The sequence below is a fragment of the Hemiscyllium ocellatum genome, chromosome 38, assembly GCF_020745735.1.
Source record: "Hemiscyllium ocellatum isolate sHemOce1 chromosome 38, sHemOce1.pat.X.cur, whole genome shotgun sequence".
NCBI lineage: Eukaryota > Metazoa > Chordata > Chondrichthyes > Orectolobiformes > Hemiscylliidae > Hemiscyllium > Hemiscyllium ocellatum.
This window is the reverse complement of record NC_083438.1, coordinates 12,481,331-12,500,612: the sequence shown is the minus strand read 5'-3', so window position 1 is coordinate 12,500,612 and position 19,282 is coordinate 12,481,331. Positions and strand designations below refer to the sequence as shown.

The 19,282-nt window shown below is 46.5% G+C and overlaps 1 protein-coding gene across 1 annotated transcript in view; it reads right to left on the bottom strand.

Annotated features, from left to right (window-relative positions):
- The window catches only part of LOC132833892 (deleted in malignant brain tumors 1 protein-like), a 91,560-nt gene that overhangs the window by 66,335 nt on the left and 5,943 nt on the right, over nt 1–19,282 (bottom strand). The window contains 5 exon segments of the mRNA XM_060852552.1: nt 149–418; nt 1,859–2,143; nt 3,894–4,208; nt 8,715–9,020; nt 14,584–14,889. Of these exon segments, the coding sequence (XP_060708535.1) occupies nt 149–418; nt 1,859–2,143; nt 3,894–4,208; nt 8,715–9,020; nt 14,584–14,889 (1,482 nt within the window).

The window sequence follows — 19,282 nt, the reverse complement described above, 5'->3', positions numbered from 1 at the left end:
TGTTTACCTTATAAATGTCCCCTTTCACAGGAAGCCGACCCTAATGTTGGAATTACATTGTAAATATCTACCTTGCAGATTTAGTCATGCTCTGGGACACGGTTTCCGAATATTCACGTCTTACTGAGCCAGCGGAAGCCTTACTCACGTGCGACAGTTACAGGGCGACTTTGAAACGATGGTATCCAACGACCTGAAACCTGGGTTGTGTAGGAACATGTGTAGTGGCCCTGGCTGCTGGCAGTGATGTTCGGAATGGTGTAGGTGAAGGATTGCTGGCTGATGGTGCTGTTGATGATGGGAACCGTGTCCTTTAGCAACAGAAAGCGGCCTGAAGGGACACCGTCTGGAACTGTGCAGCTGATGTTGACTGATCCGCCGTCAGCTCTCACGGAGATGCTCGGCTCGGTTGCAGGATCTGACGAATAAAACAAATCATCTCACTAAAATATCCAACACTGGATCAGGAGTAGGCCATTCGGCCCGTCAAGTTGACCTCACCCATTCAATAATATCGTTCCTTATTATTCAACTCCCTGCTCCCGTGCTTTCTCGCTGTAATCTGTAAAACATCTATCCGACTCGAACTGGAATAGCATGGGATATTTGGACCTCGCCCGCTTCCTGAAGCAGAGAATCCCACAGGCTCCCCACTCTCTGAGTGAAGACATTACTCCTTTTCTCAATCCCACTCTGTCCTCTTGAGACTGTGAATCTGGACTCTGCCCGTGATTTGGAACATCTTTCCTGTGTTCATCTTTGTCTAGTTCTTTGAGAATTTTTTAAATCTTTCTATGAGATCCCTCACCATTCTTCCAAACACCAGTGACCATACTCCTAACCAATCCAGACTCTCTTCATACGTCAGCCCTGCCATCCCAGAAAACAGTCTGGGAAAGCTTTGTTGAACTATCTCTGGAACCAGAACATCCTCCTGCCCATAAGGAGACCCAAGGTGCACGCACAAATATCCAGCTGTGCTATCAAGGTATCCCATCCTGGGACTGAACCCTCTTCCTATGAAGGACAAGATTCCATTTGCTTTCTTCATTCCCTGCTACACCGGCGACAATTACTGTTCGTGACTGATGTACAGAAACACTCAGGTTCATTCCTGCTTTCCCCATCTAACACCGTTTGGATCCTAATCCACCTCCCTGACACTTTGCACTGCATTGGATACCCTCTCGCTGATCCACATTAATCTGCATCTGCTGGACATTGCCACTCGCTCCGCGTGTCCAAATCCCGCTGACTGTATCAGTGTGATGGCATATTGCTGTCATGAGACGACATGACCCAACCATAAGGTGTATCTCCTGAAGCAAATTTCACAGATCTTTTCATAAGACTGGACAGGGTAACTCCCGGAACGGTATTCCGGATGGAGGGGGCAGTCCAGAACAAAGGGGTCACCGTTTCATAAACATGGAAACTGCAGAGCAAAGGAAGTACATGTTGCATTTTCTGAACAATGTGTGCTTAAATAAAACACGGCTGAAAATGAATTTTGTCTGAGCGTGGAGGTTCTGCCACCAGAAAATATCATCAACACACATTGGAACAATTCAGGAATTGTTTAATTTGACAAAACAGACACAAGTGGAAAGGTGTGGTGCTGGAAAGGAACAGCTGGTCACGCAGAATCCTGGAGCAGGAAAGTCGATGTTTCGAGCAAAAGCCCATCATCAGCATCTTCATTCCTGATGAAGGCCTCATGCTCAAACCGTCGACTCTGGGGCTCCTCAGATGCTGCCTGACCCGCTGTGCTTTTCCAACATCACACCATTCGACTCTGATCGCTAGCATCTGCAGATCAGTCATCACTTTGTCCATAACTGACACAATATACACTCACTTGTAACAACAATATCAACAGGTTGACTCAGAGAGCTGGGTGACCATTGCTCTGCCACCTCAGTCCGATATGAACATTGGTAGCTCCCTTGGTCGCTGGTGGTGACGTTTTCAATGACGTATGTGAGGGCTCCTTGTCCAAAGCTGAGAGAATTCGAGTCCTTCAGCAACTCCAGATGTCCAGTCAAGTTGCTGTGTGGAACTGTGCAGTTAATAGTGAGTGAATCTCCAGCCACATAGAGTGCCAGTGAAGGGCTGACAGAGATTGTCGGCTCCTTTGAAGGATCTAAAAAGAGGAAAATTGGTAAAGGAGATTTCAGAAATCTGCAATTTTATTCTGTCTGATTAATGTGTGGGGTATTCTCGTTATTGCCAACTATAAAGGGTAGAGTCTCAATTATGTGATTGGAGAGCCGTTTACCATTCTGTTTAATGTTACTGGATTTGAAATGGACTGAAACATGAGGAATGGAGAACGATAGAAATCTGCAATTGTATTCTGTCCGATTAATGTGTGGGATGTTCCCGTTATTGGCAACTAAATTAGATCACAGTCACGACAGTGTGGAAACAGGCCCTTCGGCCCAACAAGTCCACAGTGCCCCACTGAAGAGCCACCCAAACAGACCCATTTACCCCTGACTAATGCACCTAACACTACGGGCAATTTAGCATGGCCAATTCACACGACCTGAATATCTTTGGACTCTGCCCGGAAACCGGAACACCCGGAGGAAACTCACGCAGTCACGGAGAGAATGTGCAAACTCCACACAGACAGGTGCCCGAAGCGGGAATTGAACTTGGGATCCTGGCACCATGACGCAGCAGTGCTAACCACTGAGCCACCGTGCCTCCCCAGTCTGCCGCCCCAACTATAAAGCATGTACTTGGAGACCCGTTTGCTATTCTGTTAAATGTCACTGTATTTCCTATCTCCTGAAACATGAGGAATGTTGAATGAAAGAAATTGGGAGCCAAACTAGGCCTTTTGGCATTTTGAGAGTGCTCCACCATTCATAATAATCACAGCTGGTCGGTTAGCTCAACAGCTTTGTTTGTCTGAGATTTTATTCCTTTGCTGTTTCTTTCGCTCCAAACACATTGACGATAAACAATCCCAGATGAAATAGCGTCCAAAACTGTCGCCCGTTCGTCTCTGATTAATGGTCCTACCCCATCACCGTATCCCTCACTGATCTCTCCTTATCTTTCTGTCTCTCTCTTTTTCTCTCACCCACCCTCTCGCTGTCTCTCTCTCTCTATCCCACTTTCTCCCGCCCCGAATTCCCAAATATCTCTGAATAGTAAAAATCCTTTTCTGATCTCCGTTAAGCATGTTTCCTGTGGTATCCGATTCTTGACCTTAGATTTGCACTGTCAGTTTGTCCACTTCCTTCAAAATGGGTCAAGCATAAAGACAGCGCTAAATGGAGTTAAACCCTTTACATCTGATGACATCACATTTCCTCACACTTTTTTGCTTCGTCACTACAATATGACGCTCACCCGTAGTGTTCCTTCCTTGTATTAACTGGAACAATCTGCACCGTCACTAACCTACAATCCTAAATTCTGCTTCAGGTTTAATCTACTAATGTTCCAGGCAAATGAAACCATACACCCAACATGTTCATTCAAAACCTGACCCACAGGCCGTGTTTTACAATTCACTAGGACTCCCCTTCCAGGATGTTCCAGGTGGAACACGTTCTTTGGGAACAGCTGCCCCTTCCCCAGTAGCTCTCCAAATATCCCATGGGTTTCAACACAATTCTCACGGTCACCACACATTGTGTCACCCAGTTATCTCTTTCATCTTGTTGTCCCTGTGACAATTAGCTCATGGCGGATACAGATTTTACATTTTCCTTTCTTGCTTTTCAATGTAGCCAGAAGCTGTTCATAAACTTGATGTAAAACCAATTGGATTGCATCTTTCAAAGCTTTTTGCCCACTTCCCTGTAAATGCCAAACCAATACAGGAACCTGAGTTGTACAGAAGATGTCCATTCAGTTATACAGCTGGGTCTTACCTGGGTAACAGATTACACCTGCATCCTCACCATGACCACAGTTGTGGGTTCCCCAACCGGGGAAGGAGCAAGACCGGAGATGGGACTCTGTCCCCTCGCAGGAAACGTCATCCATCCAAATCTTGCCGCTACCTGTTCCAAACCGAGCGCTACCGTGCACCGACAGGGCGGGTCCACATTGCAGCTCCTTGCAAAGAACAGTGCCATCTGCCAAATCCCAGCCATCATCACAAACCGTGCCCCAACTTCCATCGTACAACACCTCCACAGTTCCAGAGCACGGATCGTTCGAATTGACCAATCTCACACCCGAACCTGAGAGAACAGAGTGGACCCGTTACTTCAGAGGACAACGACGTAATCCGAATCATTCTACATTTAATTTGCCATCGTTGTTCATTTCCGTTCCTGGCACCAATACACACATGTTTTATGTAGATTTATGAAGGTCTGCAAATCTCTTAGAGAGCGAGACAAAAAGTGACAGACAGACAGAAAGATGACTGGTTGCAGCTCCTCACTCACTGGTTTCTACCTCTTTATCTCTCTTTCTCTCTCTCTCTCACTCTCTCTACCTATCTCTCTCCCTGCATCTGTTGCTTTTATATAGATAAACAAGGCTCAGCACGGCTATTGCAGAGAGAGTAAGAGACATCAGACAGACGGCCAGGCAGACAGATAACCGGTGGTGGATTAACCGTATGCTCACCGGGCCGCATTCGAAGCTTGAAACGGCTGGATTCTCACTTTGACCTCAGCCTGACAGGAAGTAAACCCACGCACTGGGTGCGGCTGTGCATCGCAGACCTGCTGTCACACCAACCTTGCTAACCCAACCCAGTCAAGAGGTGAACATCGAGACTTTGCCAGCTGGTGTTGTGGCCATGAGGACAGAGTCATTCAGATAGCACGGAGCAGGAATGTTACTTATAAATGCCCTCTTTCACAGGAAGCCGACCCTAATGCTGGAATTACATTGTAAATATCTACCTTGCAGAATTAGTCATGCTCTGGGACACGGTTTCCGAATATTCACGGCTTACCGAGCCAGCGGAAGCCTTACTCACGTGCGACAGTTACAGGGCGACTTTGAAACGATGGTATCCAACGACCTGAAACCTGGGTTGTGTAGGAACATGTGTAGTGGCCCTGGCTGCTGGCAGTGATGTTCGGAATGGTGTAGGTGAAGGATTGCTGGCTGATGGTGCTGTTGATGATGGGAACCGTGTCCTTTAGCAACAGAAAGCGGCCTGAAGGGACACCGTCTGGAACTGTGCAGCTGATGTTGACTGATCCGCCGTCAGCTCTCACGGAGATGCTCGGCTCGGTTGCAGGATCTGACGAATAAAACAAATCATCTCACTAAAATATCCAACACTGGAGCAGGTGTAGGCCATTCGGCCCGTCAAGTTGACCTCACCCATTCAATAATATCGTTCCTTATTATTCAACTCCCTGCTCCCGTGCTTTCTCGCTGTAATCTGTAAAACATCTATCCGACTCCAACTGGAATAGCATGGGATATTTGGACCTCGCCCGCTTCCTGAAGCAGAGAATCCCACAGGCTCCCCACTCTCTGAGTGAAGACATTACTCCTTTTCTCAATCCCACTCTGTCCTCTTGAGACTGTGAATCTGGACTCTGCCCGTGATTTGGAACATCTTTCCTGTGTTCATCTTTGTCTAGTTCTTTGAGAATTTTTTAAATCTTTCTATGAGATCCCTCACCATTCTTCCAAACACCAGTGACCATACTCCTAACCAATCCAGACTCTCTTCATACGTCAGCCCTGCCATCCCAGAAAACAGTCTGGGAAAGCTTTGTTGAACTATCTCTGGAACCAGAACATCCTCCTGCCCATAAGGAGACCCAAGGTGCACGCACAAATATCCAGCTGTGCTATCAAGGTATCCCATCCTGGGACTGAACCCTCTTCCTATGAATGACAAGATTCCATTTGCTTTCTTCATTCCCTGCTACACCGGCCACAATTACTGTTCGTGACTGATGTACAGAAACACTCAGGTTCATTCCTGCTTTCCAGATCTAACACCGTTTGGATCCTAATCCACCTCCCTGACACTTTGCACTGCATTGGATACCCTCTCGCTGATCCACATTAATCTGCATCTGCTGGACATTGCCACTCGCTCCGCGTGTCCAAATCCCGCTGACTGTATCAGTGTGATGGCATATTGCTGTCATGAGACGACATGACCCAACCATAAGGTGTATCTCCTGAAGCAAATTTCACAGATCTTTTCATAAGACTGGACAGGGTAACTCCCGGAACGGTATTCCGGATGGAGGGGGCAGTCCAGAACAAAGGGGTCACCGTTTCATAAACATGGAAACTGCAGAGCAAAGGAAGTACATGTTGCATTTTCTGAACAATGTGTGCTTAAATAAAACACGGCTGAAAATGAATTTTGTCTGAGCGTGGAGGTTCTGCCACCAGAAAATATCATCAACACACATTGGAACAATTCAGGAATTGTTTAATTTGACAAAACAGACACAAGTGGAAAGGTGTGGTGCTGGAAAGGAACAGCTGGTCACGCAGAATCCTGGAGCAGGAAAGTCGATGTTTCGAGCAAAAGCCCATCATCAGCATCTTCATTCCTGATGAAGGCCTCATGCTCAAACCGTCGACTCTGGGGCTCCTCAGATGCTGCCTGACCCGCTGTGCTTTTCCAACATCACACCATTCGACTCTGATCGCTAGCATCTGCAGATCAGTCATCACTTTGTCCATAACTGACACAATATACACTCACTTGTAACAACAATATCAACAGGTTGACTCAGAGAGCTGGGTGACCATTGCTCTGCCACCTCAGTCCGATATGAACATTGGTAGCTCCCTTGGTCGCTGCTGGTGACGTTTTCAATGACGTATGTGAGGGCTCCTTGTCCAAAGCTGAGAGAATTCGAGTCCTTCAGCAACTCCAGATGTCCAGTCAAGTTGCTGTGTGGAACTGTGCAGTTAATAGTGAGTGAATCTCCAGCCACATAGAGTGCCAGTGAAGGGCTGACAGAGATTGTCGGCTCCTTTGAAGGATCTAAAAAGAGGAAAATTGGTAAAGGAGATTTCAGAAATCTGCAATTTTATTCTGTCTGATTAATGTGTGGGGTATTCTCGTTATTGCCAACTATAAAGGGTAGAGTCTCAATTATGTGATTGGAGAGCCGTTTACCATTCTGTTTAATGTTACTGGATTTGAAATGGACTGAAACATGAGGAATGGAGAACGATAGAAATCTGCAATTGTATTCTGTCCGATTAATGTGTGGGATGTTCCCGTTATTGGCAACTAAATTAGATCACAGTCACGACAGTGTGGAAACAGGCCCTTCGGCCCAACAAGTCCACAGTGCCCCACTGAAGAGCCACCCAAACAGACCCATTTACCCCTGACTAATGCACCTAACACTACGGGCAATTTAGCATGGCCAATTCACACGACCTGAATATCTTTGGACTCTGCCCGGAAACCGGAACACCCGGAGGAAACTCACGCAGTCACGGAGAGAATGTGCAAACTCCACACAGACAGGTGCCCGAAGCGGGAATTGAACTTGGGATCCTGGCACCATGACGCAGCAGTGCTAACCACTGAGCCACCGTGCCTCCCCAGTCTGCCGCCCCAACTATAAAGCATGTACTTGGAGACCCGTTTGCTATTCTGTTAAATGTCACTGTATTTCCTATCTCCTGAAACATGAGGAATGTTGAATGAAAGAAATTGGGAGCCAAACTAGGCCTTTTGGCATTTTGAGAGTGCTCCACCATTCATAATAATCACAGCTGGTCGGTTAGCTCAACAGCTTTGTTTGTCTGAGATTTTATTCCTTTGCTGTTTCTTTCGCTCCAAACACATTGACGATAAACAATCCCAGATGAAATAGCGTCCAAAACTGTCGCCCGTTCGTCTCTGATTAATGGTCCTACCCCATCACCGTATCCCTCACTGATCTCTCCTTATCTTTCTGTCTCTCTCTTTTTCTCTCACCCACCCTCTCGCTGTCTCTCTCTCTCTATCCCACTTTCTCCCGCCCCGAATTCCCAAATATCTCTGAATAGTAAAAATCCTTTTCTGATCTCCGTTAAGCATGTTTCCTGTGGTATCCGATTCTTGACCTTAGATTTGCACTGTCAGTTTGTCCACTTCCTTCAAAATGGGTCAAGCATAAAGACAGCGCTAAATGGAGTTAAACCCTTTACATCTGATGACATCACATTTCCTCACACTTTTTTGCTTCGTCACTACAATATGACGCTCACCCGTAGTGTTCCTTCCTTGTATTAACTGGAACAATCTGCACCGTCACTAACCTACAATCCTAAATTCTGCTTCAGGTTTAATCTACTAATGTTCCAGGCAAATGAAACCATACACCCAACATGTTCATTCAAAACCTGACCCACAGGCCGTGTTTTACAATTCACTAGGACTCCCCTTCCAGGATGTTCCAGGTGGAGCACGTTCTTTGGGAACAGCTGCCCCTTCCCCAGTAGCTCTGCAAATATCCCATGGTTTTCAACACAATTCTCACGGTCAGCACACATTGTGTCACCCAGTTATCTCTTTCATCTTGTTGTCCCTGTGACAATTAGCTCATGGCGGATTAAGGTTTTACATTTTCCTTTCTTACTTTTCAATTTAGCCAGAAGCTGTTCATAAACTTGATGTAAAACCAATTGGATTGCATCTTTCAAAGCTTTTTGCCCACTTCCCTGTAAATGCCAAACCAATACAGGAACCTGAGTTGTACAGAAGATGTCCATTCAGTTATACAGCTGGGTCTTACCTGGGTAACAGATTACACCTGCATCCTCACCATGACCACAGTTGTGGGTTCCCCAACCGGGGAAGGAGCAAGACCGGAGATGGGACTCTGTCCCCTCGCAGGAAACGTCATCCATCCAAATCTTGCCGCTACCTGTTCCAAACCGAGCACTACCGTGCACCGACAGGGCGGGTCCACATTGCAGCTCCTTGCAAAGAACAGTGCCATCTGCCAAATCCCAGCCATCATCACAAACCGTGCCCCAACTTCCATCGTACAACACCTCCACAGTTCCAGAGCACGGATCGTTCGAATTGACCAATCTCACACCCGAACCTGAGAGAACAGAGTGGACCCGTTACTTCAGAGGACAACGACGTAATCCGAATCATTCTACATTTAATTTGCCATCGTTGTTCATTTACTTTCCTGGCACCAATACACACATGTTTTATGTAGATTTATGAAGGTCTGCAAATCTCTTAGAGAGCGAGACAAAAAGTGACAGACAGACAGAAAGATGACTGGTGGCAGCTCCTCACTCACTGGTTTCTACCTCTCTCTATCTCTCTTTCTCACTCTCTCTCACTCTCTCTACCTATCTCTCTCCCTGCATCTGTTGCTTTTATATAGATATACAAGGCTCAGCACGGCTATTGCAGAGAGAGTAAGAGACATCAGACAGACGGCCAGGCAGACAGATAACCGGTGGTGGATTAACCAGATGCTCACCGGGCCGCATTCGAAGCTTGAAACGGCTGGATTCTCACTTTGACCTCAGCCTGTGCAGGAAGTAAACCCACGCACTGGGTGCGGCTGTGCATCGCAGACCTGCTGTCACACCAACCTTGCTAACCCAACCCAGTCAAGAGGTGATCATCGAGACTTTGCCAGCTGGTGTTGTGGCCATGAGGACAGAGTCATTCAGATAGCACGGAGCAGGAATGTTACTTATAAATGCCCTCTTTCACAGGAAGCCGACCCTAATGTTGGAATTACATTGTAAATATCTACCTTGCAGAATTAGTCATGCTCTGGGACACGGTTTCCGAATATTCACGTCTTACCGAGCCAGCGGAAGCCTTACTCACGTGCGACAGTTACAGGGCGACTTTGAAACGATGGTATCCAACGACCTGAAACCTGGGTTGTGTAGGAACATGTGTAGTGGCCCTGGCTGCTGGCAGTGATGTTCGGAATGGTGTAGGTGAAGGATTGCTGGCTGATGGTGCTGTTGATGATGGGAACCGTGTCCTTTAGCAACAGAAAGCGGCCTGAAGGGACACCGTCTGGAACTGTGCAGCTGATGTTGACTGATCCGCCGTCAGCTCTCACGGAGATGCTCGGCTCGGTTGCAGGATCTGACGAATAAAACATTTCACCTCTATGAAGCATTCAACACTGGAGCAGGTGTAGGCCATTCGGCCCTTCAGGTTTCCTTCGCTCATTCAATACAATCGTCCCTCATCATTCAACTCAGTCCCCTGCTCCCGTGCTTTCTCGCTGTAATCTCTCAAACATCTCTCCAACTCGTACTCCAACACCATTCAGTATTTTGGCCTCGCCCAGTTTCTGCTCGAGAATCCCACAGGCTCCCCACTCTCTGAGTGAAGACATGACTCCTTTTCTCAATCCCACCCTGTCTCCTTTAGACTGTGATTCTGGACTCTACTGGTAATCGGGAACATCATTCCTGTGTTTATCCTTGTCATGTTTGTTTAGAATTTTGTAGCTTTCTGTGAGATCCCTCACCATTCTTCCAAACACCAGTGACCGTCGTCCTAACCAACCCAGCCTCTCTTCATACGTCAGCCCTGCCATCCCAGAAAACCGTCTGGGAAACCTGTGTTGAACTATCTCTGTACATCCTCCTGCAGATAAGGAGATCCAAAGTGAACGCACAAAAGTCCAGGTGTGCTATCAAGGTATCCCATCCTGGGACTGAACCCTCATGTATGAAGGATAACATCCCATTTGCCTTCTGCATTACCTGCTACACCGGCCACAATTACTGTTCATGACTGGTGTCGAGGAACACCCAGGTGCATTAGTACCTCCCTGCTTTCCCCATCTAACATCATTTGGATCATATCCCAACTTCCTGACACTTTGCACCGCACTGGATAACCTCTCGCTTATTCGCATCAAACTGCATCGGCCCTACATCTGCCAGTCACTCCGCCTGCCCAAATCCCGCTGACTGTATCAGTGTGAAGGCACATTTTTGTCATGTGACTACATGACCCAATGGTAAGGTGCATCTGTTTGAGCAAAAACTAGTAGATCTTTTCACAGGACATGACAGGTCAACATTCGGAACGGTGTTCCGGGTGGAGGGGGGACTCCAGAACAAGGAGTCACCCTCCCAGAATACATGGAAACTGCAGAGTAAAATAATCAAATGTTTCATTTTTGGAACAATGTGTGATTAAATAAAATACAGCTGAAAATGAATACCAGTCCTAGCTTGGAGATTCTGCCTCAAGGAAAGGTCTGCAAAACACATTGGAATAATATCGTAGTTGGTTACTTTGACAAAACAGACACAAGTGGAAAGGTGTGGTGCTGGAAAGGCGCAGCTGGTCTCGCAGTATCCAGGAGCAGGAAAGTCGATGTTTTGAGGAGAAGCTCTTCATCAGCATCTTCAGTCCTCTCGACAAGCCTGCTCTTCAGATGCTGCCTGACCGGCTTTACTTTTCCAACATCACACCATTACACTCTAATTTCCAGCAACTGCTGTCCTCAGTTTCTACAAAATTGACACAAGACACACTCACTTGTAACAACAATATCAACAGTTTGCTCTGCCACCTCAGTCCGATAGGAACATTGGTAGCTCCCTTGGTCGCTGGTGGTGACGTTTTCAATGACGTATGTGAGGGCTCCTTGTCCAATGATGAGAGAATTCGAGTCCTTCAGCAACTCCAGATGTCCAGTCAAGTTGATGTGTGGAACTGTGCAGTTAATAGTGAGTGAATCTCCAGCCACGTACAGTGCCAGTGAAGGGCTGACAGAGATTGTCGGCTCCATTGAAGGATCTAAAAAGAGGAAAATCTGTAAAGGAGATTTCAGAAATCTGCAATTGTATTCTGTCTGATTAATGTGTGGGGTATTCTCGTTATTGCCAACTATAAAGGTTAGAGTCTCAATTATGTGATTCTGTTTCATGTTAATGTACTGAAACATTAGGAATATAAAGTGATAGAAACGAGGAGCAGGAGATGGCGATTCGGCATTTTGAGTGTGCTTCAAAATTCAAAATGATCACAGCTGATCGGTTAGCTTAACATCTTTGTTCGCATGTGTCTTTAGCTCCACATTGACGCAATATCATCCAGATGAAATAGCGCCCAAAACTGTCCCCATTTCATTTCTGATTCAGGGTACTGTCCCACCAATTTTTCCCTCACTAGACTCTCTCTCTCACACACACACACACACACGCGCACTCTCTCTCTCTCGCTTTATCTCTCTCTCTGAATTCTCAAATATCTCTGAATTCAGCATGTTTCCTGCCCGTCAACGATATCTGATTCATTACCTTAGATTTGCACTGTCGATTTGGCCATCTTATTCCAAATGGGTAAGCATAAAGACAATGTATACTATACTTAAACCCTTTATGTCTGATCCGTTATCATATTTCCTCATACATTGTTTCTTCCTCAGTACTATGTGACACTCACACGGAGTATCCGTTCTTTGCATTAACAAAGAACAAAGAAAATTTACAGCAATGGAACAGGCCCTTCCAAGCCTGAGCAGATACAAATCTACTGTCTAAACCTGTCTGTCAATTCCGAAGCATTTGTATCCCTCTTCTCCCCACCAACTCATGCATCTGTCCAGACGCATCTGAAGTGAATCTACCGAACCTGCTGGCAATGCATTCCAGACACCCACCAGCCTCTGTGTGAAGTACTCGTCACGTGTATCCCCCACAAACTTTCCACCTCTCACCTTAAAAGGGAGACCTCTCGTTATTGAATCCTTCACCCTGGGAAAAAGCTTGTCTCTATCCACCCTGTCTATATCCTTCATGATTTTGTAAACCTCAATCAGGTCCCCCCTCTATCTCGTTTTTTCTAGTGAACATTAGCCTAACCTACTCAACCTTACTTCATAGCAAGCACCTTCCATACCAGGCAACACCCTCACAAACCTTCTCTGCACCCTCTCCAAAGCATCCACATCTCTTTGGTAATGTTGGGACCAGAACTGAACACAGTATTGTAAGCGCGGCTGAACCAATGCCGTGTATAATGTTGACATGACTTGCCAGCTCTTTTCCTCAATACCCCATCCACAGAAGGCAAGCATCCCATATGCCTTCTTGACCACTCTATCCACCTGTGCAGCAACCTTCAGATACAATGGACCTGCAATCCCAGATCTCTATGCCCATCAACTTTTCCCACTGGTCTTTCATTCATTGCATCATTCGCCCCAGAATCAGTATTGCCTAAATGCGTCACCGCACATTTGTCTGGATGGATAACCATCTGCCACTTTTCCGCCCAACTCTCCAGTCTATCCATATCCTCCGGTATTCTCTGACAGTCTCTTATGCTTTCTGCTCCTCCACCAATCTTGGAGTCATCTGCAAACTTGCTGATTATACCAACAGCGTGCCAACTCCCAGATCATTAATGTCTATTACAAACAACAGTGGCTCAACACTGACCCCTGAGGAACACCCACTGGTAACCTTTCTCCAGTTTGAGAAACTCCCTTCAACTACTCCTGTCTGCCTCCTGTTGTGCAACCAGTTCTTTATCCACCGAGCTATGACAACAACAGCCTTCATTGGCTTCATTAATCAATCTGATCACTTCTTCGAAGAAGCTGAAAATGTGTTGCTGGAAAAGCGCAGCAGGTCAGGCAGCATCCAAAGAGCAGGAGAACGAAATTCCGGGCATGAGCCCTTCTTCAGGAATGGTTCCCACTACCGACATCAGGCTCACTGGTATGTAGTTGCCCAGAATATCCCTACTAAACATCTTGTACAGGGGGACAATATGAGCAACCGTCCAGTCCTCGGCACCTCACCTGTATTGAAGGACTCCACAAAGATATCTGTCAGGGCTTCAGCTATTTCCTCTCTTGCCTCCCTCAGCAACTTGGGATAGATCACATCCCGTCCTGGTGATTTGACCACCTTAATAACCTCTAGCCTACCCAATATATCTTCCCTACTTAGGTCAATGTGATCCAGACTAATCAAACTTCTATCAGTAACCTCAACATTCACCATGTTCCTCTCCTCAGTGACCACTGATGCAAAGTAATCATTCAGAATCTCACCCATTCTCTCAGGTTCGGTACACAGACTTCCTTTGTTATCCTTTACTGAACCAATCCTTTCTCTAGTTACCTTAGAACAATCCTTTATCTACTTAACTGGAACAATCTGCACCATCACTAACCTACAATCCTACATTGTGGTTCCACTTTAATGTTCTCAGTTTCCAGGCAAATGAAACCATACACCCAACATGTTCATTCAAAACCTGACCCACAGGCCGTGTTTTACAATTCACTAGGACTCCCCTTCCAGAATGTTCCAGGTGGAGCACGTTCTTTGGGAACAGCTGCCCCTTCCCCAGTAGCTCTGCAAATATCCCATGGGATTCAACACGATTCTCACGGTCACCACACATTGTGTCACCCAGTTATCCCTTTCATCTTGTTGTCCCTGTGACAATTACCTCATGGCGGATTAAGGTTTTCCGTTTTCGTTTCTTGCTTTTGAACTTAAGCCAGAAACTGTTCATGTTCTTTGCCGTCGCCAATTGGATTGTAGCTTTCAACATTTTTCCCTCTCTTCCCTGTTATTGTTAGTCGTATGTGAGAGCCTCAGTTTCACAGAAGATATCCACTGGTCTCTTACCTGGGTAACAGGTTACACCTGCATCCTCACCATGACCACAGTTGTGGGTTCCCCAACCGGGGAAGGAGCAAGACCGGAGATGGGATTCCGTCCCCTCGCAGGAAACGTCATCCATCCAAATATTTCCAGTACCTCCTCCAAACCGAGCGCTACCGTGCACCGACAGGACGGGTCCACATTGCAGCTCCTTGCAAAGAACAGTGCCATCTGCCAAATCCCAGCCATCATCACAAACCGTGCCCCAACTTCCATCGTACAACACCTCCACAGTTCCAGAGCACGGATCGTTCGAATTGACCAATCTCACACCCGATCCTGAGAGAACAGAGTGGATCCATTACTTCACTTGAGAACGGTGATATCCGAATCATTCTAACTTTGATCGGCCATCGTTGTTCATTTACTTTCCTGACACCAATACACACATGTTTTATGTAGATTTATAAGGGTCTGCAAAACTCGAGAGCGATACAGGAAGTGACAGACTGACTGAGTGATCACTCGTAACAGCTCTTCCCTCATTGGTTTGTACTCTCTCTCTCTGTCTCTGTCTCTCCCTCTCTCTGTGCATCTCTCATTTATGGAGGTTTACAAGGTTCTGCATTGCTTTTGGAGAGAGAGAGACAGACAGACAGAGAGAGAGAGAGAGACAGAAAGAGAGACAGAAACACAGAAATACATCAGACACACAGACAGACAGACAGATGACCGGTGGTGGATTAACCAGATGCTCACCGGGCCCCATTCAAAGTTTGAGAAGGCTGCATTCTCACTTTGCTCACTGCCTGTGCAGGAAGCAAACCCACGCACGGGGTGCCCCTGTGCCCCGGAGACCAGCTGTCCAGCCAACTTTGTCACTCCATCTCAGTCAAGAAGTGAACATCAAGACTTTGCCAGCTGGTGTTGTAGACATGTGGGCAGGGTCACTCAGGGAGCATGGAGCAGGAAAGGCAAATCGAACGTGACTGTTTACCTTATAAATGCCCTCTTTCACAGGAAGCCGACCCTAATGTTGGAATTACATTGTAAATATCTACCTTGCAGATTTAGTCATGCTCTGGGACACGGTTTCCGAATATTCACGTCTTACCGAGCCAGCGGAAGCCTTACTCACGTGCGACAGTTACAGGGCGACTTTGAAACGATGGTATCCAACGACCTGAAACCTGGGTTGTGTAGGAACATGTGTAGTGGCCCTGGCTGCTGGCAGTGATGTTCGGAATGGTGTAGGTGAAGGATTGCTGGCTGATGGTGCTGTTGATGATGGGAACCGTGTCCTTTAGCAACAGAAAGCGGCCTGAAGGGACACCGTCTGGAACTGTGCAGCTGATGTTGACTGATCCGCCGTCAGCTCTCACGGAGATGCTCGGCTCGGTTGCAGGATCTGACGAATAAAACAAATCATCTCACTAAAATATCCAACACTGGAGCAGGTGTAGGCCATTCGGCCCGTCAAGTTGACCTCACCCATTCAATAATATCGTTCCTTATTATTCAACTCCCTGCTCCCGTGCTTTCTCGCTGTAATCTGTAAAACATCTATCCGACTCCAACTGGAATAGCATGGGATATTTGGACCTCGCCCGCTTCCTGAAGCAGAGAATCCCACAGGCTCCCCACTCTCTGAGTGAAGACATTACTCCTTTTCTCAATCCCACTCTGTCCTCTTGAGACTGTGAATCTGGACTCTGCCCGTGATTTGGAACATCTTTCCTGTGTTCATCTTTGTCTAGTTCTTTGAGAATTTTTTAAATCTTTCTATGAGATCCCTCACCATTCTTCCAAACACCAGTGACCATACTCCTAACCAATCCAGACTCTCTTCATACGTCAGCCCTGCCATCCCAGAAAACAGTCTGGGAAAGCTTTGTTGAACTATCTCTGGAACCAGAACATCCTCCTGCCCATAAGGAGACCCAAGGTGCACGCACAAATATCCAGCTGTGCTATCAAGGTATCCCATCCTGGGACTGAACCCTCTTCCTATGAAGGACAAGATTCCATTTGCTTTCTTCATTCCCTGCTACACCGGCCACAATTACTGTTCGTGACTGATGTACAGAAACACTCAGGTTCATTCCTGCTTTCCAGATCTAACACCGTTTGGATCCTAATCCACCTCCCTGACACTTTGCACTGCATTGGATACCCTCTCGCTGATCCACATTAATCTGCATCTGCTGGACATTGCCACTCGCTCCGCGTGTCCAAATCCCGCTGACTGTATCAGTGTGATGGCACATTGCTGTCATGAGACGACATGACCCAACCATAAGGTGTATCTCCTGAAGCAAATTTCACAGATCTTTTCATAAGACTGGACAGGGTAACTCCCGGAACGGTATTCCGGATGGAGGGGGCAGTCCAGAACAAAGGGGTCACCGTTTCATAAACATGGAAACTGCAGAGCAAAGGAAGTACATGTTGCATTTTCTGAACAATGTGTGCTTAAATAAAACACGGCTGAAAATGAATTTTGTCTGAGCGTGGAGGTTCTGCCACCAGAAAATATCATCAACACACATTGGAACAATTCAGGAATTGTTTAATTTGACAAAACAGACACAAGTGGAAAGGTGTGGTGCTGGAAAGGAACAGCTGGTCACGCAGAATCCTGGAGCAGGAAAGTCGATGTTTCGAGCAAAAGCCCATCATCAGCATCTTCATTCCTGATGAAGGCCTCATGCTCAAACCGTCGACTCTGGGGCTCCTCAGATGCTGCCTGACCCGCTGTGCTTTTCCAACATCACACCATTCGACTCTGATCGCTAGCATCTGCAGATCAGTCATCACTTTGTCCATAACTGACACAATATACACTCACTTGTAACAACAATATCAACAGGTTGACTCAGAGAGCTGGGTGACCATTGCTCTGCCACCTCAGTCCGATATGAACATTGGTAGCTCCCTTGGTCGCTGGTGGTGACGTTTTCAATGACGTATGTGAGGGCTCCTTGTCCAAAGCTGAGAGAATTCGAGTCCTTCAGCAACTCCAGATGTCCAGTCAAGTTGCTGTGTGGAACTGTGCAGTTAATAGTGAGTGAATCTCCAGCCACATAGAGTGCCAGTGAAGGGCTGACAGAGATTGTCGGCTCCTTTGAAGGATCTAAAAAGAGGAAAATTGGTAAAGGAGATTTCAGAAATCTGCAATTTTATTCTGTCTGATTAATGTGTGGGGTATTCTCGTTATTGCCAACTATAAAGGGTAGAGTCTCAATTATGTGATTGGAGAGCCGTTTACCATTCTGTTTAATGTTACTGGATTTGAAATGGACTGAAACATGAGGAATGGAGAACGATAGAAATCTGCAATTGTATTCTGTCCGATTAATGTGTGGGATGTTCCCGTTATTGGCAACTAAATTAGATCACAGTCACGACAGTGTGGAAACAGGCCCTTCGGCCCAACAAGTCCACAGTGCCCCACTGAAGAGCCACCCAAACAGACCCATTTACCCCTGACTAATGCACCTAACACTACGGGCAATTTAGCATGGCCAGTTCACACGACCTGAATATCTTTGGACTCTGCCCGGAAACCGGAACACCCGGAGGAAACTCACGCAGACACGGAGAGAATGTGCAAACTCCACACAGACAGGTGCCCGAAGCGGGAATTGAACTTGGGATCCTGGCACCATGACGCAGCAGTGCTAACCACTGAGCCACCGTGCCTCCCCAGTCTGCCGCCCCAACTATAAAGCATGTACTTGGAGACCCGTTTGCTATTCTGTTAAATGTCACTGTATTTCCTATCTCCTGAAACATGAGGAATGTTGAATGAAAGAAATTGGGAGCCAAACTAGGCCTTTTGGCATTTTGAGAGTGCTCCACCATTCATAATAATCACAGCTGGTCGGTTAGCTCAACAGCTTTGTTTGTCTGAGATTTTATTCCTTTGCTGTTTCTTTCGCTCCAAACACATTGACGATAAACAATCCCAGATGAAATAGCGTCCAAAACTGTCGCCCGTTCGTCTCTGATTAATGGTCCTACCCCATCACCGTATCCCTCACTGATCTCTCCTTATCTTTCTGTCTCTCTCTTTTTCTCTCACCCACCCTCTCGCTGTCTCTCTCTCTCTATCCCACTTTCTCCCGCCCCGAATTCCCAAATATCTCTGAATAGTAAAAATCCTTTTCTGATCTCCGTTAAGCATGTTTCCTGTGGTATCCGATTCTTGACCTTAGATTTGCACTGTCAGTTTGTCCACTTCCTTCAAAATGGGTCAAGCATAAAGACAGCGCTAAATGGAGTTAAACCCTTTACATCTGATGACATCACATTTCCTCACACTTTTTTGCTTCGTCACTACAATATGACGCTCACCCGTAGTGTTCCTTCCTTGTATTAACTGGAACAATCTGCACCGTCACTAACCTACAATCCTAAATTCTGCTTCAGGTTTAATCTACTAATGTTCCAGGCAAATGAAACCATACACCCAACATGTTCATTCAAAACCTGACCCACAGGCCGTGTTTTACAATTCACTAGGACTCCCCTTCCAGGATGTTCCAGGTGGAACACGTTCTTTGGGAACAGCTGCCCCTTCCCCAGTAGCTCTCCAAATATCCCATGGTTTTCAACACAATTCTCACGGTCACCACACATTGAGTCACACAGTTATCTCTTTCATCTTGTTGTCCCTGTGACAATTAGCTCATGGCGGATACAGATTTTACATTTTCCTTTCTTACTTTTC